Raw genomic sequence first — 27,344 nt, forward strand, 5'->3', positions numbered from 1 at the left:
CACAAGGCAAACACCTCCAAATCCCAGGCTGATGGCTTTAATCTGCGTTGTTACTAAGATACTAACCTTCCTCATATGATGCAATCTCTGTCCCTGAAGGATGTACACCACGGAAATGGTACTCAGCAAGCTTTCTACAATGATCCTAATGTTCTTTATATTTCACTACATCGCTATGATGATGGGAACTTCTTCCCAGGCAGTGGTGCTCCTGATGAGGTAAGAACATGGAYTGAGATAGCATCTACCTTCACAATGTGTTGCCGTGTCTGATAGGAACTGCTTTTGTTAGTGAGCAAGGTGGCYAAAAGATCTTGCGAGCCTCTGCTGAGCAAGGCTGCAGAGATGCTTGTGCCGCCATCCCCATGCTTGTGCCTCTCCTGGAGCCCATCACACAGTTTTGAGTGTTCCTGTGAGTTCCTGTCCAAGTCCTAACAGCATTGTGTCCTGCTGCTGCAAGCCAGCAGGAAAGGAAAATCYCTTGGCGAATGATCAAAAAATGTATTCATGTAGTTAGACTCTCAAGCCCCCATGGGACAACCTATTCCAAGGGACTCCTTTTCCAGCTGTCCCAGACAGCATTTTCTTCCCTGAAGAACAGGACTTGAACTTCGCCAGAGCGGGAAATAAGTGTTTTGTGAGATGAGAGAGGAACAGGTTGTCTGTGACTGTACCACCAGCTCTGTACTGTATCGCTTGGTTTTCCTAACATGGTCTTGGAGCTCATCACCTCCTCCTTTCTCCCTGYCAGAGTATTGCTTACAGCAAGTGCTGCGTTCAGATTTAGCAGTCTGGAAAGTAGACTTTTAGATAGAGTCATTCATGCCATGGGACAAATCCCAACAGTTACGGGTGGTTGCCTTGGAGCCTGCTACAGAAAGAAAGGCTGTGCATGTTACACTGGAAGCATTTTTTCTCCGTGGGCCTTCAGATGGACACTTCTACTTTAGTCCTGCCCTTTCTTTTGTCCTAGGTTGGCAGCCAATAACCTATCATTCCAGAGTGAGTTTAATGCTGTCTTTTGAAAGTATACCTTGGCCTATTTCTCCTTTCCTTCATTTGATGGACAAGCCTTTGTTCGTACTGTTAGCAAGGCACTCCCTTCTGGCTCGTGGATTCTTTACTAAGAAAACAYAATTAGCATGGAAAGCGTGCTCTGCTTTAAATAAGCCATCCCACTAATTTGCCCTAATAAAGCAGAGATAATAAAGAAGTCTGTGGTCATTCCTTACCCAGGACCCTATAATGGCTCATTTCCAGCCATGCTGTGAGCCGRCCTTGTTAAAATCAGTGCTGTTTGGTATACGATAGTGGCCTCACAGAAAACYTTTTCTGTGAACTCAGCACATGTGGGGACCGTTCTTTCAGACTGCTCCTTCTTCATGGGAGTGGGTGAATGAGTTCTGCCAGGCTAGTGGCGTGAGGAAATAAAATTGAGGATGCTTACAAGTATGGAGCACAGAAACGACTGGCACTTGAATCATATAATCAATAAAATCTTCCATGAKAGGTAGCACTTTATTTCAACTGTAGCTTTGACTTAAATTTGAATTAGAAGTGGTTCTTTCCAAATAGATATTCAGTTATCGTCTTTCAGATGTGGTTTATCAGAGGGATATTGTGAAATGCTGAGCTTTATTTACTCTGAGACGCTCTAGATTAAATCTGAAAAGCCTTAGAATTCGTACCCTATGAATTTTRCATTTTCCTATTCAGCAAACATCGATGTTTCCATTTGGGTTTTTAAAGAAACTTAAACGTAATGTGATACTCCTTCATTACCCTGTTTATGCACTACTGTGGTAATAAATGAACAGCGGCTCTTTGCAGTGGGCTTAAGCTCTGCTTCAGGATATACAAAGGATGTGAGCTCTTAGACTTCTCCGAGATCCACTTTTTTTGCTGACCCTTGAAATTAATACTGGGTTTACAAAATATCTAGCATTGTAAGGAAATACTGGACTATATTATCCCCGCAGTATTTACCATTTTTAGTAATTTTTAGAGGGTGTGTACTGTTCCTGGCTGAAAAAAACAAAGAATTTGTGCTGTTTGCGCTTGATGCTAACATGCACAAGTTGGAATGTATCAGCGTTCACCACCTACATGCCCCCTTGGTCAGCAAAAATCTGATTTCTGTGCATAATACTTTTGTCCAGCAGAGGGGGTGCTCACTCTGATTAAAATTCTGGGATTTGTTTCACCCAACGGGAAGTAGGATACATATAAAACACAAATACTCTTCAGAATAAAGCTGGAAAGGAATTAATTTGATGAGGTAGCACGTGAAATGCCATGTTGTACAAAAGAGAAAGGATCCACATTAATAGTGKTTTTTTTTAATTCTCTCTCTCTCAGGCAGCTAGCAAATGCAGACTATCCACAGCTCCCATCAAGTTTAGAGCATATAGGAGCTTTAATTTTACTCTCATTTTGGGACCTGAAGTACTCTGGAGGGGAAAATTACCCCACCAAGTTACTGAATCAAAATCCAGGGTCAGCTGGATGAATAGAACGACAGCAAAGATGCATTGCCAGAATTAGCAGTTTCCATATGCACAACTGAAAGTACTGTCTCCCTTTTTCAGGTTGGCACAGGAGCAGGAGTTGGCTTCAATGTTAACATGGCCTTTACTGGTGGCCTTGACCCACCAATGGGAGATACAGAATACTTAACTGCTTTCAGGTAATATTGAAGACTTCTTCTAACATCTTTTTCACTGAAACCAAATTTCCTTTTTCTCCTGCAATTTCTCTTAATCTTGGGTTTCTCTCTCACTAAGTTAAGTAACAAGATTTTCATAGAGCTGCAGTTATTTTGTGAGTACCATATGGGATAAAGCTGAATTAAGTAAACAGTATTTCTGGCCGTAATAAATGAGTCTGTGACATTCGGAGATTCAGTGATTGACTTACTTATACTCACTGCTCAGCACTGATTTATGCATGAATTTAAAGTCTACTGATATGAATAAGCTCTTCTATTAATTGACTAAAGGTCTTTCTGGCTCATTGGGGTGAATGTATGGATAAACCCACCTGGGCAGGGAGGGGGACCCAGAAAAACTTTTTAACAAGCTTAAGCTGTTATGAGGTGAAATTTCAGAGGGCAGCTAGCCCAAGGCTTGCTGGCCAAGCTTGGGCCAAGCTAGCCCAAGCACAAAGGGGTATCAGATGTCTGAGCAGTCATGAGTTTGTCATTGCTTGTGACTCCTCCCCACCTCACTCAGGCATATACTCCTTGATTAGCAGTAATGATAGCATCAGATTTAAACCACAAGACATGGTTGCTTTACAAGCGTATTCAAGCATACTCTATAGAGCTGGCATTCACTGAGTCTCTGGGTGAAGCAGGAGGTGAAGCCGCTTGTTGTCAGACCTTGTACCTGTCCTGCTAACCTGCTCATAGTGGTCCAGCTCACACAGGCACAGCAAACCTCAGGATCACAGAGAATAATGGATCATCTCAGCTGATCCTTACTTTCCTCCTATCAGCATGATCGAAAGAGGTATGGGAATCAAAAATGCAGTTTCTTCTGCTAGCTGACCTACAATGATGCGCTCAGTGGTCCTGGCCATTCTGACCAGTGTCCCTACAGGAGCGCTGCAAGAGCGTGTGGCGCGTTTTCTCACTGCGCTGAGCATCTAATGGGCAAAACAATCGTATTAATAGACATCGAGTGACAAATGACTGTGTAGTGGTGTTGGTCTTCAGAACGTGTGGAAATAATTCTTCTACCTCAACGCTCTTTCTCTTTAAAATGGTCTCTCRTTTTTCGTTGCGGGCATTATTTTCACTCTTCTCTGGAAGCTTAGAGTGTGAAACCTGAACTGAGCATGGCAGAAATAACTGGGGCGGTTGTCTCACCACTGGGGATGCACAGCACTGCATGTTTTCTGTAGCCAGGTGTCTCCAGCAGCAAGTGTATGGATCCATCACAAAGATTTGCTGCTGAGCAGCAAGGGAATAGCTCAAGTCAGGCAACTGTACATGACTGGTCATTTTGAAGCTTACTGGAAGCTTGGAGTAATGCTTTTCCTTCCTAGACCTTCAAACAACAGGAAAAGGACGGTATTAAAAGTTACTGTGAAAGCAACATAATAGAAAGATGAAATGAATACAGAGCTTTCTCGGTTCGAGGAGAAATTTTAAACAATGCAGTAGTTACTAGAGGCCTGTGTAAGACCACACTTTCCTTTCTAATATTCTTTCCAAGGAGAACAAAAATATAATCCACTGATCTACTGGATACATGTGGAGGAGGGATTTTGTTGTTGTTGTTTTTGTTTRTTTTTGTCCCGTTCTACCCTCCACACTTTTTGTCCTTCTCACAGCTTGCATCACTTTAACAGTTATCGGTTGAAGTGGTTTGCAGTCTTCAAACAAGATTTAGCACCCTTCTGGCAAACACCCTGCATAAATTTAGGAGACATATACTTGCCAAAACATTGGATGCAAATGTCTGGAAATAGCCAGGTGGAGTTTTGACTTCATGAAACACCATTGCATGCATTAAATCTGGGACAGGAACATTATTTTGTGTTCTTCGTTGTTTTTATTGTTACGCTATGCTGAGCAAAAAGAGCTTTTCCTTTTCAGTATGCCATTCCAAAGCCTTCAAACAGTGTATACAATTTAAAATAACATAGAGTCAAATAACTGTCATTTGTCTTGATGTTGTATTCCTACTACAGGAAAGCAAGTACTTTAGTCCAAAGTGGAAGTCTGTTTATCCCAGCAGTCAACAAGACTGATCTCTTCATTGTAAAAAGAACCTGCGACTCACAACCAAGTGACATGCTTGCTATTAAATATTAACTTAGTTTCTAGGCTCCTGGAAAATTGTTCAAAACAGTGTACAAATGTAATAAAAACTTGGCCAGCCCTTCTTTAATAGATATTGGTGTCTCTTCACCCAGGGACTTAAAACTCTTTGGGGAACTTATTTTTTAGCTAGTCGTAGCTCTTATTTTGCCAGCGTTATGAGAAGCAAGTTCCTCGTGACTTGTCCTTATAGATGGCATCTCCTGGACTCTCCCCAATGTGCACACCTTCAGTCAGTAACTTAAATTGGAAGCTTTTTTAATCTTACGCCAAGTTTTGTTCATGATAATACATTATCAAGTGACCTTTTTAAATCTTAACCAGATTCTTTGAAAAACATTTTGCCTGAATCTTTTTATTGATTTTAATGTAAAATAATGCTTTGAAGTTTACAATTTATAGTCCCCCGAGAGTTAGAAAGTGAAGGGWATGGGTCATATATCCTTTTTTTCCCCTCTTTTCTTAGGCTAGCCCCATGAGACAATGCATGCCTTCAAGGCAGCACCTTGTTATTCCACCCCATCGAATGCCACGTTGCATTTGCTGGGGATCAAACCTAAGATGAAGCAAAGATAAGAAAATTGGCCATAATGAACTCCAGAAGCRGGAGGCATTTTCACCATGAACTTGGAAACTCACAGTGGAGAACTGAGCTTTAATTCAAACCAGTCCAAATGCCAAACTGTGAGGCTTTGAAGTCTGTGGAGGAATCAGTGGAAATCCTTTGAGCTAGGCAAAGATACTGATACACTTTTTTTTTAAAAAAAAAAAAAAAAAAAAAAGCCTTAACTCTTAGCGTGCTTGTCTGCTTTTAGGGAAGAAAACCATCTTTCTCTGTAAAATACGTAAGACACTGGTGGAAAAATATGCAGCATGCTTTTCATTTTTTACTCTCTTTTGGGATGAACTGCTATATGGCTTTGATAAAACCATGTACTCTAATGAAATAACTAAGATAATTGGCCTCATAAACTACTCTGCTGATGAGTGAATAAATGAATTCAAGTGAAATTTATCTTCCCTGTATTGAAAACCTATTTCAAACAGTGTCGTTTTACTCTTTCCAAAGAGCGAACAATAATTTCCATCAAAGGTTTTCTACAGAGAATTTCTTTAAAGATCACTGGCATGCCTGTATTTACGCTAAAATGGTTCACTGGACAATGTCTCATGGCCTCTTAATATTTATTAATAATGCTGAGCCATTTCACAATGAGATCAAGAGTTAAAAATATGAAGCGGAGCCGCCTCGCCTTGCGCTTGGTCGCTTATGGTCATTGGAGAAGTGAAAACGCCAGTTGCAGAAATGCGTCTTTGGGTCTGCTTGGAAATCAGGGTGATATCACCATTGGTATCTTTGGTGGGAAGCCGGGTGGAGTCACCCTGGTCATGAATAGATGTTTGGTCTGCAAGCACTGATTTGGGATTTTGCTGGGATGTCAGCACTCCTCCATTCTGTAATAACTGAAGCTACGCCGGCCCTGGCCGGCAATATATTACAATTTAGCTGATCATTTTGCCGAGYGCATGTTCCTTGGTTGAAGTCACCACCAAGGTATGTGGGCGATAGAGATTTCACAGCTGAGGCAGAAAAGTGTTAAACTCTAATGCGTGGCATAGAATTTAGAAGGTCCTCAAATCATCAGAATGTTCTTGGTATTTATTGCTGTTATTCTGTAGTTCCAGAAACAAACAGCTGTAAAATTTAGCTTTTACCAGAGCCTGTTCTTTCCTGGCTTGTTGCACAAGCAACATTTGCTTCTGTAAGTTCTCATGATGTTTTCAAATGTTGTGTAGAAATGCCAAGTGTGAACCTGACTAGGAGATCTGCAGAAAAATGTGAGGATTGTGCTTAATTCCTTATTGTAGGAAAATAGCAGCAGCATAGTGAAATCAAATTGCATTATGCACAGGAGTTTTCCTCTGAACTTCCTATACAAAATTATACCTGATGGCTCTAGGAGTTGYGTAGTTTCATGTGATTATTTTCCTACCCTGTCTGACAGAGAGGTAGGAAAATTTTAATTCCATAGACAATTTGGTTTCCATACACAATCTTAATTCCACGTGCAGCTTTGACTTCAGTGTTAGTTTTATTTTTATTTAAAGCTCCTAAAATAGAAGTGAAGCAAGGACTCTAGTTTGAAGTCCTCCTCCTCCCAGATTTCTCAGATTGTAGAAAGCGTTAAATGAGTTCGGAAGCCGAGTTTGGGGCTGGGGGAGGTTGGTTTTTCCCTTCCGTGCATAAAACATTTCAGAAGTAAGGAAGAGGAAAGGGAGGGGCAGCTGACTGTATTTCGCCTGGAGTCATTGTCTCTGTATTTTGGATTTCACGCTCTCTGCTGCTCGTTTTGTACCCAAGTTCCTAATCCAGTTTGACATAGGAAATGAGCATGGAGGTGACTGTTTTGAGAAACAGACTAGAGTCTTCAGGAGACCGATCACCCTTAGGAGCAGTGGGTAATGCTTTATAMTATATGGGAAACAGTGGGAGGAAGGTTTCTGAAAAAAAATTACTTTTAAATTTCATTTCGACTTAMTAGAACTGAGCATTCAACAGGAAAAAAAACATCAAAAAACCTTCTATGGAACTATTTAATCAACCTGGCATTTATTAAACATTTTAGTTGGCAAATTGGCTAGTAATAGACTAAAAGATATGCAATCTTCTAGAAAATATATGTAAAATTGTATTTCCCCCCCAAATGATTGCACAACATGGTCAATAGTTTTTACTCTTCATAACTGTCAGTATTAACTAACGCGTAGCTGTTCAGCCTAGCTGTATTTTAAGTGAAGTGAAAGAATGTAATTTATTTTAAGAAAACCGAACCACCCCTCTGCAAGAAACCTAGGAATTTTAAAGGTGTAACTATCCCTCGTATTTTAATAAATCAGCATGGCTGGAAATAATATTAAGTGTTGCAAAAMTTTTAATTCCTCGATCAGTAGTTTTATAGTTCCCCTAGCCATTAATTGAAGGACCCAGTTCCATGGAAACCTGGTCACCTTTTCGACAGTAATTTCAGTTTTTGGCTTTTTTAGAGTATGATMATCAGGGAAAAGTCATAGGATCCTTTTCAATTTAATTGCTGTTTTCTTGTGGGGATTTGACTTTTGCATGGCAGATCTGAGCGAGAGAAGTGTTTTCCTCCATGCTCAAGAAAAAGTAAAATCTGAAAGACTGAGATACATTTGAAATTCTGCCCACAGATGAAATCTCAGAAATTCCTTATTCAAAACCAGTTCATTTGGGCTTTCAGCTTGCAGCTGAAAATTCCATGCCTTTCTTTTCTTCTTTCTCTCTCTCTCTCTCTCTCTTTTTTTTTTTTTCAATTAGAAAAAAAGTTGAGGAAGCTGTTGAGCTCTCAAAAAGCTGTCATATGCAGCTGTCTTCCAAAAAAAAGCCACATGGCTCCCACACGCCAAGCGAGGCCAGGTGGAGCAATGCTCAGGGCCTGGTGCTCCTGGTGGATTCCGTAAATGAAGCCTTGTGCTCCTGGGAAGCCCCACTGGACTTGAGAAATGTGGGGCCCGTGGCAGCATCTCATCYATATGTTGATTCAGACCTAAACTGAAGCTTTATGATCGAAGGCGTAGTTGCTTACATGTTTGGCGATTGTCAAATGCAGTTGAGGTTGTAGTTTTTGGTCCTGGTCTAATGCTAGAAGGAGGAGAAACTCAGAAGAGGGAACAGACTTTCAGAGCTTGGATAAGAGTCATACATGAAGGAAAGGGTTTATGTCTGGATTTGACTTGTTAATAATTTCTAATAGTGTTGCAGAAAGCATCATTAGCTTATCTGGTGTGACACAATGTGATCTTTCATGTTTCCTCTGAGGAAACATGAAAGCTGCCTGCTGACTCCTTGGTCTTCCAAACTCAAAGGTGAAGGTAGAGAAGCCTCTGTCCAGGATTTTGTGGTGACAGAGAGGCTATCCATCCTGTGTCTGTCCCTTCTTGGACAGGAGAGCCAGGGCACCTGCAGTTCACGTTTCTTAAATTTGGAGGGGGATCAGAAAATCATTCTAAAATTTACTCTGGCTAATGAGCACCACATGTAATTTTCTATGCTGGAGAAAGCTCAGAAGATCCTTGACAGCTTCTTCCAACTATTGCCAAACACAGATTGATTTCCTTTTAACAAGCAGCCACTGCTTTTTCTCCTATCTTACTAAGGAGTTTCACCTTTATTTGTTGGGTGTTGCCTTGACATTCCCTGTGCCACTAGAGGGTATCTTCTAACTGTTGTCATTCATATAGGCAGTGCCTAGAAATCATCACTGAGCCAGGTGAGTCGTTCACATGGCTCACCTGCTGTGCACTGCTGTTTCACATGCTTTGGGTGCATTAGCATTTGGGCATCAGCCAGATGAGCTGTTTCATGGCAAAAAAAACATGTATTGATAGATAGGCAGATTCATTAACGGTCGCATTGGATGTTCAACGCTGTCAGCCAGCGCACACAACTCCAGAGTGTTGATTCTGGTTTGCTCTGTGACGTGAATTAGGATGATACCACACAGCAGCTGGGGTGTGAGCAGCTCCCATGGTATCATAATCACGTCTGGAAAAAATCTGATGATTTTAGCAGTTTTRGTCTGGTTAGAAATTAAATAGCTCAGCAGTAGTTCAAAGTGCTGAAAAAAGCCATTTGCCACATGCACTTGCTTTGAAACTGCTGCTTAAGTCCTCTGTGAATGAGGTGGTTTCTACTTAAAACATCTATAGGTTTCACTAAACAGATTTTGAAAAAGAAAATAAGATTTTACCTTTTATATGTTTATATGGCTGCGTGTCCTGCAGACTGGCCAGCAGGAAGAAGGCAGGAGGCTGTTAGATTACTGTGGCAGTCTGTTGCCAAAAATCTGAAGTTAGAAAGCTTTTCTTGGGCTGCACAGTGTTGGCTGAATTATTTTTCAGTGCCTTGACCAGAGCTGTGGTTGAGCTGATGTGCCTTGGCATCCCCACCTTCCCAGACCAGAGCATAGGAACTGTTTTCAGCTGTACCGATAAATGCTGTTTGATGGGTCTGATGCTACTTCAGTTCATGTTTTAAAAAGTTATCTTTGCCAGTAGCTCTTCCTAGAATAAGGAAAAAAGAGAATATTACTTTTCAGTACCAGAAAAGGGATGATTCAGTTTTCCCTAATCTTACAGCAGCTGTTTACATATAGAGAGATGCATCTAAAAATCAGTTGATGCTTTTATAAGAGAAGAAGAACTTCATTTGGAAAATGCTACTTTGTATAAAGAGTCTTGAATGGGAAACTTTTAACTTAAGGCATCTCCTTGCTTTTCCGCCATTTCCTGCAGTTATCATTGCCTCATCATAACGATTCAAAGCAGTTTTCAAACCTCTGAATGCATGTACCCCTGGCATAAAGTGCATGCAAAAGAAGGTATTCATCCAAGAATGCTTGCTACAGGCTTTCTTAATCAGGAGAGATTGTGTGCGTCTGTATCCTGTTTATTAAGAAACTCTGCTCCTTTGAAATTTTTCATTGCTGTAATTTCAGTTCCACTGTGTTTGCAGTAGATGAAGAAGCAATTAATTGCCCCCTGCCAAACTTCTCTTTTTTGCTTAGCTGGCATCTTGACATCGGAAATGGGATGCTTTGCAACCTCATGTAGATTTTTGAACAGAAATGGAGCAGATTAAAGAGATAAATCGATGTGAAAATACATTTTACTGAGAAACCACAAAGATAGACCTCTTACCTCATTTGAATGCCAGCCTCAACAGGCATTGGTTTGCCAATGCTAAGGAATTCAGTCTGCTTTTTAGAGGACAACAAAAGCAAGAGGGACAGGGAATCACATTCTGTAAGGTGGATTTGGGTGGGATATTTGCATATTAAAGCTTCCTTTGGCACAAGCGGCTATTTACTGAGTGACAAATAAGTGGAGACCAAAGGGGCACTGTGGTATTGCCTGCCCTCACCAGACAGATGCAGCATACTGGGGCATGCTTCTGTGCACTGCGACCTCCCCAGCCTTTCATTCTGGTTAACGAAAAGTGTGTCATGGAAAAAAGTAAGTACCTTTGCAGATATTTAGATAGAATACATTGCTGCAGCTGGGCAACCAGTACCACACACTGAGGTCCTTACAGGACCAGTGTTCCAGGTGACTTTACAGTCTGTGCCTTTCTCCTCATGCCCTTTCTGCTCTGGCTGACCATGTCTGTGAAGCAGGACATGACCACAAACAGAAACCACAGTGTATGGCAGGTTATTCCCCTGGGCTGAACATCAGGCTGCTAATGATGGAAATAATGCACCTCACCAAAACAATAATGTGATGGCTGGGCAACCAGCTTCTCATCTTTTAAAGAACGAGGAAATGGAGTTTGCTCCTGTGGAATAAAACCACCAGGATTTAGGAGAGTTTGCTCAAGGTTTAAGTGTTCCTTTGTTCCTTCGAGAGCCAAAATAATGGATCTGACATTGTTAATCTTCTGTTGCAGAACGGTAGTAATGCCTATTGCCAATGAATTTGCCCCAGATGTTGTGCTGGTGTCATCTGGTTTTGACGCAGTGGAAGGCCATCCTACACCTCTTGGAGGATATAATCTATCAGCAAAATGTAAGTTGCGGCATTACAACAGCAAGGATCCTACACTGGTGTAAATTGCTGTCCTAGGGTCTTCAATAGAATATTTCCAGTTTTTACCTCTTTAGTATCTATCTTTAACTCTTTAATTTCAGAATTTTTCTGTGCATTTCCATGCATTTTGGCACTGCACTTTGCGCTGGCTAAAGACTTTCTTGTCTGGGAGCATTATGTGTTTCACTTATAAAGAAAGAAAGTTATGAAGCCTTTTGTAGTTGAATCTCTGTAGAAGCTAGCTGCTAAGTAAGAAAAAATTCATGTTTGAATGCAAAATTGAAGAAAGAGGAAGTGCCAGATGTAAACAGAATACCCTAATTTGAATGCTAGTAGATGTCTGTTGCCTTCTCCAGGATATTTTACTAAAATTGGAACTGCACATTTTCTTTTTGCTTTGGATCTGTGATGTTTTGCCCTGCACAGGAGATGGGCTGAAGAGGGTTTTCTTTTTCCCTTCTCTTGGTTACACTGGGTTTATCTGGCATTGTTTCATTCAGGCCAGTCAAGAAGACAGGTTTTCTTCCTTGCAAAAGCAATGGGATGTTTTTTTTTTTTAAGAGTTTGTTTCAGTCAGGAAACACTCTCTGCACTGGTCTTCAGAACCTCTTGAGGTGTCTGAAGCTGTAAACATTATAAAAGAATAAAATGGAATAGATTTACAAGAGACAAGTTATTTAAGACATAAGAAACACTCTGCAATGAAAATCATGTGTTTACCTGCTTGTTAAAACTCCTGTGCTTTGCTACTCTAACAGAAGGAGAGGTTGGATATTGTGTTATGGGTGTAGTCATGCATCTTTTATCTGGCTGCTAATTTACCAATTTGCAGAGGCACTTGGGGGAGTTATGCAACTCAGTGCAAGACAAAAAAATAGCGAATGGGGAAGGAGGGTGTAAGTGTACTGGATTATCCTTTTTTTTTTTTTTTTTTTTTTTTTTGAGGGGGAGGGTTGGTTTGAGGACATGTTTTTTAAATCCTCACAGCTTGGTTCTGTTTTGTTTAACGGGTAGAAATGTATTGTGTGTCATATGATCAAAGTCCCCGGGTGCCCCAGGAATTTTTACAGCATATTATGTACTGGAAGAACCGTCTGTTAAGAACTAGATGTCAAATATCTCTGGGGCACTGCAATGCTGCTATCACAACTAAAAGCACCGGCAACAATTTTACTTACTTCCTCTTAACCTCCTCCCTTCCCCTGTTTTCCTCCCTTCCCTCCCCCCCGCCATGCCTCCTGCATGACTTCTTTGCTTCTCATGCCTTAGAAATACGGGCAAAAAGCAGCCTCCTTCTATCCCCTTTCCTTCCTTCTAAAGCTGATATTTGCTGCTATGTTTGGTCATAGGAAGGATGCTGATGCCTCTTATGGAGGCAAAATGGTAGCGGGCGCGCTCCAGGCGCGGAGAGAAGGATCTGCCCCACACTCCACATGTTTGAGCCCATTCAAAGGGCAACTGGAGCCGGAATCCTGAAACGAATGTATTAAAATCAAACCTGGCTTCTATTACGYGCTCCGTCCTTTCGGATCCCTTGCGGTTTCTTTAATATGATGTAATTCCTTTTTACGCTGCTTTGATGCTGTGCCAGAAGTCTGAGCCTAGTGACCACCGTTGCCCTTTCTCTTGCGTTTCCTGTCCCCCGCTTGCAGGCTTTGGGTACCTGACGAAGCAGCTGATGGGCCTGGCCGGAGGTCGCGTCGTTCTGGCCCTCGAAGGAGGCCATGACCTGACCGCCATTTGCGACGCCTCAGAAGCATGTGTTTCTGCTTTGCTGGGAAACGAGGTACAGCAAAAATGAACAAACACTGTGGATGGCCTCCTCTTGATGAGTGCCAAGCGCTGCAAGCACCGTATACTTTCTTGCAGAGTTTCCAAGGGGTGAATTTGGATGACTCCCCAAAATAGTGCATTTACTGAATTTTTGTCATTGTTTCTAGCTTTTCTCCTTTTTTTGGTAGAGTTAAAGACTGTATGTTTAAATTTTTTTAACTACCTTTGTTAAGGTAGTTCCTTTCTAGTGGTATAGTGTATCTGCTCCATCATGCGGCTTGCTTGACATTGTTTTCCATTTTGGATTGTTGGGGTTTTTTTTGGTTTATCTTATGTCCTGTACCTTCTGCACGTTTCTGTATTGAAAAAGCCCAATTATGTTACAGAGGTTGACGAGAAAGGCCATAGTATTTGATTGCAAGATAAGGGCAAGCCAGAGAAATGCACAAAGGAAATCTGGTTCGTGGTGTCTAGGGGAGGTCAGGGTGTTTTTCTACAGACATAGATACTTTAGCTTTTCTCTCTGTTCTTAACATCAGTGGGATAAAGGAAGAAATTACTCGAATTCCTCTTTCCCATCATCTTTGCTGCAATCCTGTCTTTTAGCATCTGCTGCAAATGGTAGCAAATGAGCAGTTGAAGGATACATTTCTTCCAAATGATTGGTATTTAAAAACTTGACGGTGGCATTTGACATGCCTTTGGGCTCTGGGAGTTCAGGGTCACATACTGCTAGCTAGTGCAGTGAGGAAATATGAAAACCACTTATTTGTAACAAAAGCCCAGGTTAAGGCTCTTGTGAGTCTGCTATATTTGTATATATATGCTTCAGTTCAGCAAATGTTTTTCTGTATAGTTTGTAGGCTTGTACATTTGAGCAACTGTTTCGTTTGGGTCCATCCTCCCTCATTTCTCTCGTTTATTCCTCTTTTTTGGGCACCCATTCTCCGTTCAGAGTTTTCAGAGGATGACTGCAGTCATAAGGGCAGAGTCTTAGGCTGACTTAGTAGATGACAGAAGTGCATATTGGTAATTTTCCGTCCAGAAAAATTGCACTTCATACAAAGGAACACACATTTGGTTAGACTCGAGCCACAGGCGCTATCATTGTTCGTTATTGCTCAAGGGTGTCCTAGTGTAATAGCGACTCTGAGGAGCTGTTCARAACAGTTGTTTCGATTTGTATCATAAATCTTCGACAGCAGAGCGGTGCAATTACATAGGCTACAAAGCACTAAAAATTTCAACGTTATATGAAAGTGACCAAAATGATTTTGAGTTGGAGGTGGCTGTGAAACCTAGAGCAGCACTTATCGGCCAGCTAGTGCATTTGAAGTCTTTCAGGCTGCCTTTTCAGTTAAGGGATTGCCCTCAGAGTACTTTGTGCATGTGAGCAAATCTTGAAAGGCCATGACGTGAGTAAAAAGTCACGAGGAGGCTGCCAAGATGACCTTGTAGTGTGTGATAGAGCAGACCTCTGAAGGCAGTGGTCTCTTCTGCAGCAGGCAAGAACTTGGCTGCCAATGACCTCGCCAAGGAAGAAGACTCCTTCTAAAACTCTCACCTGTCTTGGAGAACACAACCAGGTCGTCTCATCACCACCCTTTGGTGAAGAAAGGATGCTATGCAGGAGCTGAGGGAAGCTCTATGGTCAATATCGGAAAGTGCAGTGCTGCAGAAAGAAGAAGCCAAGTAATACTTCAGCCCCAGGTCTTCCTCCAGTGAGGTTTACATTTTTTGGGTGTTCCTGAGCCATAAGCAAATAGTGACCACCAGCTTTTCTTAGGTCAGGAATTAGGAGTAGAGGTTGGATCTATATGGAGGTACAGATTTGCTGCTTCTTCCAGCCTTTCACAGAAATGTTCTATTTTAGAGTATACACACGCTACACAAAGGACAACAACGCCTGAGGAAACCTCACTAACCAGTCCAATAGGTCATTGGTAAAACAGCTGGGATTCATCAAAAGCATCTGTTTCAGTCATCTAGCATCCCATCTTCCAAGTGTCCAGAAAGTATTAGTTCCTTGTGCCTGACTGGGCAATTCTGATAAGGCTCTCAGCATGCATAATTGGTCCAGCTTGTGCTCAGTCCTTGGGACTCTTGAAAACTTGAAAATCAACTGCTACATCCACCTCCAAGCAATATTTTTTTTTATTATTATTTCAGCACCCACTTCTCTTAATCTGGCAGCTGATGGCACTATTATTGTCAGTAAGGCAATCTCTTTAGCTCCATCCAAACCTTGGATGCAGCCAGCTCTAGCAGCAAGATACACACCGAAGGGAAGACTGGGGAAATAACACGTGAAAGATGTCAGTCCTCTCACTTAATATGCTGCTACAGAGCAGTCAAGTGGCTAAAATGTGGTGTGAGAATCTGTACGCAATAAATAAGCACTCGCTCTGAGCCACGTTCGTGTTTGGAACTGTGCAGTTTTTGGAGATTTTAATACTCACAATAACTTGGATGATGTCCTTTCGCTGAGTGTTTTCATTTAGCAGAGCGAATGTTGATCCTTAAAGGTAGAAAATCATCATAAGATCTTTTTTTTTTGGTGGGGGTCAGTGAATCAGGACAGCTATAAGGAGCTTTAAAATATTTAGAGATGGACCTGTTCTCACTTTTCCTAAGGGGGCTGTAAGCATACACAGATACCACGATAATGTTCTCTTAGCCACACATCAAAAAGCAGGAAGCACTAGTTTTATCAAGGTCTTTTATAAAGTCTTTTTAATGCAAGGAAGTTGGAGTGAACTGCTGTTACTTTGTCTTGCCGGCCCTTTGATGAAGTTTGATATACAGTGTGTTAGACAATTTTGCATGCATGCACATGGAYAGCCAGCTGCAGACAGCCACGAGCTGCAGGGAAATTTGCTAACAGAAGAGATCTGGCTGAGGTATGTAGCAAAATGGTAGGAAATGAGGGGAGCAATACCAGTCCCCCAAGTGTCTGCTTTCACCAACAGAGATCAAAACCCCAGCTTTGGAAAAGCTTTGTGTGTGCAGTTCCAACAGCAAAAGCTGCGGTTGTTCCCAACTGTCCAGGAAATTAAAGCAGAACAGTAGCTTTGCAGYGGATTATTTCAATGTAAAATGAGTTAGCAACATGAGAGGTCATTTGAAAATACATATATTTCTTTAATTACAAATTTACTTGTTCAATACTAACRTGACTTTAGCTGAAAAATCAAAGGCAGACATGAGGCAGAGAAGAGTCACTTAATGATAATTTAGGTCAGTAGGACACTGTTGCTATTTTAATATTCAAAGTGGCTCCTAAAAGCAGCATGGGAGAACAGGGCAAGCAGCAATGATTCTTTTCCGGGCATTGTCAACTGCTCCTCTTAAAACCAAGTTCTGTCCTATGAGAAATACCAAGCCAAAACATCTAGACATTAATGACATTTGCTTCTCAAGGCTACAAGCTGTGCCAGCACCATGCCTAGAGCAGGATGTAAAGTGCTCATGCCAACTGTGCTAACTGTGAGGAGGGAAAAAAGAGACATGTCATGGGAGATACGACCTAAGCAGCAGCCAGAACAACAACAGTATTGCATGTGATTGCTGGAAATACTTTGTCTTCCAGATTTTTGGTGCAGAAGTAGCTGAGGTGAATCCAGTATCAAACTCTGGACATCCTGAACAAAAAAGAAATTGATGATAAACAGTTGCTTAAAACCTTTGTCTAAGGCCCAGAGGTATTTTCTTCCCTGTCTAGTGGACTGATGGGTAAATCTGTTGTCTGTGCCTTTTATTTTAGGAAGAGTAGCATGCAATTAGAACGATTCATCTGTGAAGTAACACACAGCTAAGCTGTCTGATTTTGAGTGTGCTTTATGTTAGCGTAAACTAGAAGGCGTTACTAAAGTTCTCATTTAAAGATTTGTCCAGGAATTGGTTGGCCTTCACTTAATGTCACAGAGAAACCAGTCTTGGCAAGAGTTATTTTTAGAGTACAGATTTTTTTTTTTTTTTTTTTTTTAAGGCAGTCTATAATTATTGGTTCTGGAATAGAGCAATTTCTAGTCCTCGTGAAGTACCTACCTAGTGGCAATCATGTGGTCTCATAAGCACATCTCTTTGCTGGAGCTTCTACTGGCTTTCAGTGGAAGTTGAAAAACTTTGCCATAGATTTATTACTACTAAACAGTGGCTGCTTCCATTGCTGGGGATTATCCCCATAAGAGCCTTGACCAGTATTTTCAGACACATTCAATGGCTGTAGATGTTTCCAGTTTTGGATACCCAACCTTGAAGGTTTGTGAAGTCACCTTTTTGTGGAGAACCAGGTCAGGGGGAGAAGCATCAACTCTATTGAAAGCTTTTTCTTGAGTATTTAGTTGGTTATGAAACCCCTTGAGTTCATGTGAATTAAATCAAAACAGTTGGCTGTCTTGATGACCCAAGGAGAGCTGTTCTGCTGGGGCACCATTACCTACCAAGCAGATGTCTGTGCTGTCCCAGAAAAAATTACTGCTTTCTAGAATGTCGTTTATTAAAAGCAAATAAACCAAGCTCCTTCCCTTTGCGATACACTACAGATTTAACCTCCCTTCCTGAGGGAGGTTATCTCTATACTAGTCCCCCTGTGAGATGCAGCCCTAATTCCTACCTCCCTGTGTCACAGCCACAACTGTGCAATATTAAAATCCTTGTTCTGTTTTCAAAGGCAGACAGGAGCAAGGTGAACATATCTTAAGGTCTTCAGCAGCTCTTTAAGGAAAAAAAAAGACTAATAAGAATTGTGGGATGTTTTTATTTGAGCCCAAATTTCTTCCTCTGTAGGAACCAAAGCAAGCATCATAGCTGCGACAATGCAAGGCTTAATAACTTCATACAGGGCAAAGGGGACAGTTTAGCTTTTCAGAGAATAGTCGTCTTGGGATGAGAGAAATAACCCAATAGGAAAAAGGCATTTTCCCCTTCTTATGTTTATTTTTAAAGGGAAATAAATAAAAATTAAAACAAACCTCAGGCAGCACTGTCTGGAACCTTCCTCTGGGAGACGATGCTTGTGCTAATGGCTGCATCTCTCATGTCCTGCTCAGACCATGTTGCTACAGAGCTTCTCTTCATGGTCTCAGCATGCTGCATAAGAGCTTTTTCTGCTGTTTTTCTTTTTTATGTTCTATTAGTAAAATAACCTTTTCTTGCTTCTCTGTGACATCCACCTTCCAAATTCCTAGTGTAAGAACAGCAGGAAAAAGGATACGGCATTTCGAGTGTTAGCTTATTTTTCTTTTTCTGTAATGATCAAAGGCTGCAGGGGAAGGATGGGATATAGGCAGAGCACTTACCACTTCGGTTATGAAGCCGCAGCAGGATCAGAGGCCCTTTGCTGCAGCCTGCCGTGGGTTCTGGAGGCAGCTGGCAGGCAAGCAGTCTAATCTCCCCTCCAAATGTCATTAGTTAACATGAGATCTTTTTGATATATTGTCAGCTGGTCACAGTAAGTGCATTTGTCCACACCAATACTAAGGTGACCTGGATTCCCTCATAGTGTTACAGCCTCCTGACTGCAAACTGAGAGTTTGCATTTGAAAATGAGCCTATTTTGATGTTACCACTTTCTAGTCCAGCAAGTCTCAGGTCTACAGCAGCTTTTACCTGTTGAGCGCTATTACTTCAGGTGTGAGTTTATTCATTTAAAATAGCCATGCTTGTCAGAGCCCAGGTATGGACAACATGGTGTCAGTGCAGTTATGCTTTTGCAAGCCAGATCTGTGCTCCTGCCACTTGCCAGCACAGCTCTGTTGGTAAAAAGTCGTGTGCTCCCTAGTTGATAGAATTGGGCTTGCTGAGACCTCTAATGGAGACATAGCTCTAATGGTAAAACAATACGCTTACCTGGTCAGCTTATTTCATATTCATGGACTACACTAGTCTATCTTGACAGCAGTGCAGGTTTACTGCAAGGTAACTCCATCAGCTGCATACTTCCCATGTACACCACTGCGTACGTATTTAGTGAAGTGGACACTGAACAGCTTTAAGGGCTTTTACAGATGGATTCATGTGACTTTTGCTCATATGACAAAACAAGTATTACTGCAAAAGGACACCAAAGAGTTGCTTTAGAGTGAGATTTGCTGATTATCTCTCTTCAGCACTATGAAGATGCTCCAATGTTCTAAATTCCTTGTTAAGTAAATTATGTTACTAGTGTTTTGCTGTTTTATTGTTAAAGGTTTGCAAGAATGACAAAGCTGACATTGTGAGAGTGGGGTGTATTTAAGAACAAAATTATCACAGGCAGATACAGTGTGTCATTTACATTTACTGCATAAAAACAGGAAAGCTCAGAAGGGTGCATGCTTGCTATGTGCTTTTACATCGAAATTTTTTGGAAGGCTTGCACTTACTGGACTGGACTTGCGTCTTGGACTTACTGTTTCGATATCAGCAGCATAGTTTCACTGTGATATTTTTATATAAAGAGCAAAGGAGAGCAACCAGCATCAGAAAGACTAAATTTTTTTGCCTAATACTATCCTTCCCAGAACTTCAGAGTGAATTTCCTAAAGATTAAAGTATGGGTCTAGTGCTATGCCCTGGCTTAAAGCAGGATTTTGCTTGCTTTGTGCTGGATGAAAAAAGATGTTTATCTTTATTAAAATGAGGCTATTTACTCTTCGGGTGCAGATGTTTTCAAATAGTTAGAAGTCAATACATTTACTAGATCAGGTGTTTAGAAGAATTAAAAAGCTACCCCTTTTGTTTCTTTTGAGGAAAAAAGGGAGCATGGCTGCTATCGTATTTTTAAGTTCCTTTTGTTTTCATGTGATTTTGTTTTAATATTCAGTTTCCATCATATGTCCCTCTCTGAGGACTTGTCCATGCTGCAAAATAATCCGTATTACCTCCTGCAGAAGTTCTGTTAGAGAACAGCTGTGCATGCTTACTGATACAGCTATTACGATGTAAATGCACACCTACGGTTGTTCTACAAGTGAGCAAACCCTATAGCATTTTGTGAGTGTAGAAGAGTGTTGAGGTTGACAAAGCTGGAGAGTGCTTGCAGTTAGAAATTCAGCATACTGCCTTGAGTTTTAGAAGAGTGTTTAGAAAATCTGTGTATTTTGGATATTTAGCTAGAGTCAGGTAATGGGAATTAGAAGAGTAGAGTGGCAGGTTCATACAGCAGAGCCATTTGCTAAATCAAGCTTCATACCTGTTCTCTAATTTGAGATAACATTTCTGTGGTATTCTTCTCTCTCTCTCTCTCTCTCTCTCCAGCTTGACCCTCTTCCAGAAAAGGTTTTCCAGCAGAGAGCAAATGCTAATGCAGTCCATTCCATGGAGAAAGTCATCGAGATACACAGTGAGTATATTCACATTCACACAGCTGATTCACTGTTAAATTACCCAAAGGGCACCAGTTTGACTTCTCCATCATCTTGGCAATCACATGTTCAAAATCAGGCCACTGCRTTCACCAGTCCAATTTGCAGATGATTACTGCACAGTAAACTGGATTTGTGCAGCCACAAGTTGGTCTTGCTTGCAGCAGTGCATTAAGCGATGCACAGAGATCARTAAATTTAGAGAAATGCTTCAGCTCTTGGAATTGGACTGTATAAGTGTCTCTGAGCCTACAGCTGCTTAGTTGACCACAGGTTGGAGTGCAGAAGGTTACATTTGTGGACGGGGATGCAGCAAGCAGTGAGGCATGCAGTCAYCCAGCAAGGTGTTTTGATCTCAGTGTAAGAATTAATATTAAATCCARTGCAGAAGCATGTTTACTATCCCTCTAAAGAGCAGGTTCTCCTGTACTTGGAGCACATGGGTATCTCTTCAAAAGCTATTCAAGTATCTGCAGTTAACATAAGTCTAGTTGGGTATGGTTGCATTCATTAATTAAGAACGGATAGGAGTGAAAGTTAACCAGAGTATTGCCTAAAGCTGCTAATATTGTGGGTTTGTTTAGCCATGGAGGGGACGATTAAAATCTTGGTGGTTGAAGATTTCCTGGGGATGTTCATGGGGAATGTAGTGAGGTTCCCTGAGTAATGTGGGGATCTCACTATGCTATGACCTGACCTATGGAATTTAAATTCAATTTCCAGAAGCTGCTGTGCAGTGGCAGTGTTCAGCAGTGATGTGATGCCTTAGCAGTACCTTGAGTCAGCCACAATGATTTTTTTTTCTTTAAAATAAGCACAGCAAATTAGAAAAGGGGCTTTGAATGACACACTCAGGTATGCTGCAGGATACAATAGAAATAACAAGATTTGAAAACAAGATCCTTCTCCTCATCTGCATGGCCTCATTGTACATGTTCATTCTTTCAACCTTTGGTGTGACTTCTTGGGCACTGGCAAATTCTGCATGGTGCTGCCTCAGAACCAAGGGAACATCCCTTAACTCTGAGGCCTTCTCTGTGCTCTTCTCGGGAGCCTCTGGTTGTGCTGCAGGTACTTCTGCCCTTCATTTCTTGTCCAGACATGCTCCTTTCACTGGAAAAGGATGTCCATCAGTGGTAAATCAAAGACAAACAAAACAGACATGACTTTGACTTCCTTAACTGTAGGTGATTTGCCCATGAAAGTATAGCAAGACTAGCCAGCTATAACTTAATGCAGATGTTCAGTCCAAATCTGGGCTACACCCTTCCCTCTCACATATTTTTCCTTAGGTCTAAAATTTCTGAGGCTTTTGAAGTGAAAAAGGAATTGTCTTTACTTTTTGAACACCCAATGTAGTACAACTTTTCTTTAAAGCAGACRTATGCTGTATAGCTAGGAATCCTAACCTCCATCACTCTTGGCATATTCATCCAGTCAGCACTCCATTTTCAGCCTCCCACCTTTTCTCCCTAACCAAAAAGGAAGAGCATTTCTGATTTGTTGTCAGAGTATGCAGAGATGCGATGAGGAAGGCTGAGGCCCATTTGGAATTAAGTCTGGCAAGGGACAACAAGAAGGGATTCTTCAAATGCATCAGTAGCAAGAAGAAGAGTGGGGAAAATGTGGRCCTGCTACTGAATGGGGCAGGAGCCCTGGTGACGAAGAATGCAGAGAAGGCAGTGTTACTGAATACCTTCTTTGCTTCAGTCTTCACTGCTCAGGGCAGCCCTCAGGTATTCCAGAGCCTGGAGACAAGGGAGAAAGTCTGGTGAAGGGAAGACTTTCCTTTGGTCGAGGAGGATAGGGTTAGAGATCTTCTGGGCAGGCTAGACATTCACAAATCCATGGGCCCTGATGGGATGCACCCACAGGTAGTGAGGGAGATGGCTGATGTTGTTGCCAGGCTGCTGTCCATCATCTTTGAAAGGTCATGGAGAACTGGAGAGGTGCCTGCGGACTGRAAGAAAGCCAATGTCACTCCAGTCTTCAAAAAGGGCAAGGAGGACCCAGGCAACTATAGACTGGTCAGCCTTGTGATGGAACAGCTCTTTCTGGATGTCATCTCCAAGCATATGGAGGAAAAGAAGGTGATCAGGAGTAGTCAGCATGGATTCACCAAGGGCRAAGCATGCTTAACCAATCTGATAACATGAGTAGCTGGGTAGCTGAGGGGAGAGCAGTGGACATTGTGTACCTTGACTTCAGCAAGGCTTTGGACACTGTCTCCCAGAACATCATCTTAGGCAAGCTCAGGAAGYGTRCRTTAAATGAGTGGACAGTGAGGTAGATTGAGAACTGKCTGAAAGGYAGAGCTCAGAGGGTTGTGCTCAGTGGGGCAGAGTCTAGTTGGAGGCCTGTGGCTAGTGCCATCCCTCAGGGCTCAGTACTGTGTCCGATCCTGTCCAACTTCTTCATCAATGACCTGGATGAAGGGAGAGAGTGCCTCCTCAGCAAGTTTGCCAATGAGACCAAGCTGGGAGGAGTGGCTGATACCCCTGAGGGCTGTGCTTCCATTGAGAGAGACCTGGACAGGCTGGAGAGCTGGGCGGAGAGGAACCTCCTGAGGCTCAACAAGGGCATGGGCAGAATCCTGTACTTAGGGAGGAATAACTCCATGCACCAGTACAGGCTAGGGGCTGTCCTTCTGTAGAGCAGCTCTGCRGAGAAGGACCCGGCAGTGCTGCTGGACAGCAAGTTGACTATGAGGCAGCAATGTGCTCTTGTGTCCAAGAAGGCCAATGGTATGCTTGGGTGCATTAGAAAGAGTGCTGCCAGCAGGTCGAGGGAGGTGATCCTGCCMCTCTACTCAGCCCTGCTGAGGCCGCGTCTCAAATACTGCGTCCAGTTCTGGGCACCCCAGTACGAGAGAGACATGGAGCTACTGGAGAGAGTCCAGCATAGGGCTACGAAGATGATGAGAGGACTGGAGCATCTGCCCAATGAGGAAYGGCTGTGAGARCTGGGCCTCTTAAGCCTGGAGAAGACTGAGGGGGGGTCTTATCAATGTGTATAAGTATCTGAAAGGAGGGTGTCAAGGGGAGGGGGCCAAACTCTTTTCAGTAGTCCCATGCAAAAGGACTAGAGGCAACCAACACAAACTGAACCACAAGAAGTTCTGCCTGAATATGAGGAGGAATTTCTCTCCTGTGAGAGTGACGGAGCACTGGAACAGGTTGCCCAGAGAGGTTGTGGAGTCTCCTTTTCTGAGATATTCAAAACCCACCTGGCTGCAACCCTGTTTAACATGCTCTAGCTGACCCTGCTTGAGCAGAGGTTGGACATGATGTTCTCCAGAGGTCCCTTCCAACCTTTCCCATTCTGTGATTATAAGATAGTATGTCAGCCCTGGTTGAACATCCTAGATTTGCTTGTGGGATGCACAGGTGCATTTTTACAATGATGTCAATAGCTTTTGAATTTTTGCTTCTTTATGCCTAAATTCCTACACAACGTCCCCCAGCCCTGGGGATTTGTTGGATCCCAGAGCTCCTGGTAAGTTTCTAGCTGTGAAGGTCTAGTATTTTGGCCTCTCTCCTCCATTTTCAATATTTCTATAGTGACAAGGGTTTTACCCTTTATTGTCGATAGCTTGGTTAAAAGATCATTCTACTGCACTGTTTCACAGTGAAAAATATAATGCTAATTTARCTTGTTTGCCCAAGCAAACAAGATAAACACATACTTAAAACCTAAATCTTTGAGATACAACACCCTTGCAACACCATCTACCAATAAAGCAGCACGGCACAAAGTGCCATATTTTCCGTTACTGTCTGTGCTGCTGCTGGGGAATTAACAAGCCACGTTGACAGTTCTCATGAGTCATCTTTGCTATCATAGAGAAAATAAATGGATTTTTCTGCCTAGAGACCAAAGCARCTTCTCTCACAGCAGCCTGCTTGGCCAAGCATGGCCATTAGGGCCAGTATTATTATTTGGCAAACATCCTCCCAAACCAAGCAGTCACCTGTGAGCCTTCTTAATTCTCATTACTATGCCTTGAGGGTATTAGACCTCTTGCCAAAGASCTGAAAGCTGCTGCTGCTGGTGCAGAGCATCCTTGCAAAGCTATGGAAAGGGTCTGCTCTGTTGTTTCTCCAAAACCATGCTCAGAGGTCACCAGCTCTGGGTAGCTTTCTGTCCTCACCTCACAAGCCAAAGCACCCTTAGCACACATTCTCAGGAACTCACTTCCATCTACAGTTTTTCTCCACAGCCCTGGGACCTTGAGAGTCATTAAAGTAAGAGTAAGTGTGGGTCAARGTTGCATTTTGCATAGGGTTTGGAAGAGGTGTGATGAGTCTGCCTCAGTCAATTCTCAGCCTTCTACTGGGCATGGGAAAGCAGGAGTGTGGTGTTTGACCTGTTATAGTGCAGGAGCCCTAACTGCCTCTTCTCTCCTCTCTGCTGCAGGCAAGTATTGGCATTCACTCCAGCGTTATGCCTCCACAGTGGGGTACTCTTTGGTTGAGGCTCAGAAGTGTGAGAACGAAGAAGCAGAGACTGTAACAGCCATGGCATCTTTGTCGGTAGGCGTGAAGCCAGCTGAGAAGAGGTAAGTTGCTTTCCTTCCTTTTTATCGTTACAGCCTAGAAAGAGTAGAGAATAGGAACAGGAAAAATCTGCCCTCCCAGGAGGGGCCATAAGGAGCAGTCTTCATGGTTAGTCTTCAAGTGTGTTCCCTGTATCCCCTGCCCTTCATGGGTTCTCCAAAGACCTCGTGGACTGAAAGAGAACAACAACAGTGTCACACACCTTGTGTAATGATTTCACTGCAAGACAATTTTTAACATTGTACAAGTGATAACACAGTTGCYGAAAAACCTTCTTGGCAGCAAGGTTTATTTCCAGGTGAGCTGGCTAAGCAAAACTGCCCTGGGTGGGATGGTGATGGGAAGAGAAGGTGCAAGACTTGTATGCACAGAACATCACAAATTGCCCGACTCTATCATGCTCAGCCCTCTTTTCTCTCTCCTCCATCCTATCTTGCCTGTCTGTTGATCCCATCCAGACCTGATGATGAACCCATGGAAGAGGAACCTCCTCTGTAGCATTCACCTTTGAGCTGGAGTTCTCCTGTTTGTTCGTCTTTGTCTTGAAGCTCTGCCAAGAAGCTTTCTCTTGTTACTCCTGCGTCCTGTCATGGTTTTTTCCAGAATACAGAAGGACAACCAGGTGTAAAACAAAGCAACCGAAAAATCTCTCCATATCTATATGCATCTACAGTATATACTTGCTGAAAAAGAAAAATGCTGGTGAAGAGCAGTAAAGGACTGACATGCTGGGCACTCTTCCTCTGATCCTCACTTGGAGCTGAAAGGGGGAATGACGCCCATGAAGTCTTTGGCAGAGTTGCCAAAAAGTAGAAATCAAAGATTCAACACCACATAYGAAAATAAAACAAACAAACCTTAATTTAAAACTGGTGCTTACAATTTGATTACCCACAATTCAGCAATCTCCGCTTGAACCACTCAACCTGTCTTGTAGTTTCATTTCTTGGATTTTTTAAGTGGCTCTTGCCTGCCTGTGAGTCAAAGACATTCTTGTTGAAACCAGAACAATGTGAAATGGTGTATTTTTAATGGTGAAGGAAAGGGAAAGAGGACTAGTCTTATATCTAAAGGAAAGGGAAAGAGGGGAGGGAGGGGAAACACAAAAGAGGAAATGGTAGCCCAGATGGAGTCGGCTTTACTATCTCCAAAGCCATCTGAAGATGAGTTTGTGCCTTTTTTTTTAATTGATGGATTTGGTGCAGCTGGATTTTCTGAAGTTTGAGGAACAATGCCTTAAGTAAAAAAAAACAAAACAAAAAAACAAAACAAAAAAAATGCAGCAGTTCGTGAATATTTTTCCTCAGTTTGGAAAAGCCAAGAACTGCCATCAGGAAGGAAGACTTTTTGGCTTGTGCTGGCATGATTGTTGGAAGCAGGCATCAGCTGAATAGAGCGTCTCCAAAAACTGTCTAGAAGTTTGGATTTGTTTTATTTTCTTTCATTACTGTTTCAAAAAGAAAAAAAAAATAAGGTAGTTGCCAAGAAAGTGGCAAATACTGTTGGGTCTTTGAAATTTAACCATTTTTTGAATCCGATTTTCAAATATTTTCTGTTCTACATTATCTAGCAATTGAACTTATCAATTTGGTTGTTGAAGCATGTATTAGGCACAAATGCAGGTTTAAGACTGGAATGCTTTTTATAAAAAGCAACTAGCATGAGATACTGCTTAAATTGTTAGGTATAAGTATATATATATGTGTATAATGTATATTCCAAATGTATTCCAAGCTTAGAAACCTGATTCTTATGAATTATTGATAAAATATTTATAATGCATTTATAGAAAAATATATATAATAAATGCATACTATAATAGTAGCCATTGAAAGCTCCCTAGGGAAAGATTTGTGAATTGGAATGTGAAGGTGCTTTTGGAAAAGGATTCAGTTTGAAACTTGGGTACTTTCAATCTACAGTTTGGAAAGTTTTCAGAACACCAACACATTAGCCACCGGGCAACTACCCTAAGCATTTGTATTTTAAGTTAAGGTTTTTAGTTGTGATCCTTTTCTAACAAAAAATGAGGTTTTTATAGCAAAGATTATGAATTTGCTATTAATTTTTATATCGATATTTCAGAAAACCCTACCGAAGCCTCGTTTGTGTGGATCTGACATTTATTTTCCATTTGGCAGTTGTTGTTGTTGTTGTTGTCATTGTTTTCTAAAYGGCAACAGTGTCTACACCTTTTTCCTCCCTGATTTCTGACCCATACATTACTTTCCTTTT

At 41.9% G+C, this 27,344-nt stretch overlaps 1 protein-coding gene across 4 annotated transcripts in view; it reads left to right on the plus strand.

The window, feature by feature from the left end:
• The window catches only part of HDAC4 (histone deacetylase 4), a 270,470-nt gene extending 243,132 nt beyond the window's left edge, over positions 1–27,338 (plus strand). For all 4 annotated transcript variants that reach the window (XM_085304382.1, XM_085304384.1, XM_085304383.1 and 1 more), the window contains exons 21-27: positions 100–219; positions 2,589–2,686; positions 11,295–11,413; positions 13,087–13,220; positions 20,447–20,531; positions 24,970–25,111; positions 25,568–27,338. In XM_085304382.1, the coding sequence (XP_085160508.1) occupies positions 100–219; positions 2,589–2,686; positions 11,295–11,413; positions 13,087–13,220; positions 20,447–20,531; positions 24,970–25,111; positions 25,568–25,607 (738 nt within the window). In that variant the 3' untranslated portion in view covers positions 25,608–27,338. The remainder of the gene's footprint in view (positions 1–99; positions 220–2,588; positions 2,687–11,294; positions 11,414–13,086; positions 13,221–20,446; positions 20,532–24,969; positions 25,112–25,567) is intronic.
• The last annotated feature ends 6 nt before the right edge of the window (positions 27,339–27,344 follow it).

This window comes from Rhea americana, unplaced genomic scaffold (assembly GCF_003343005.1).
Source record: "Rhea americana isolate MKP2758 unplaced genomic scaffold, rheAme1 scaffold_209, whole genome shotgun sequence".
NCBI classification, from domain to species: domain Eukaryota; kingdom Metazoa; phylum Chordata; class Aves; order Rheiformes; family Rheidae; genus Rhea; species Rhea americana.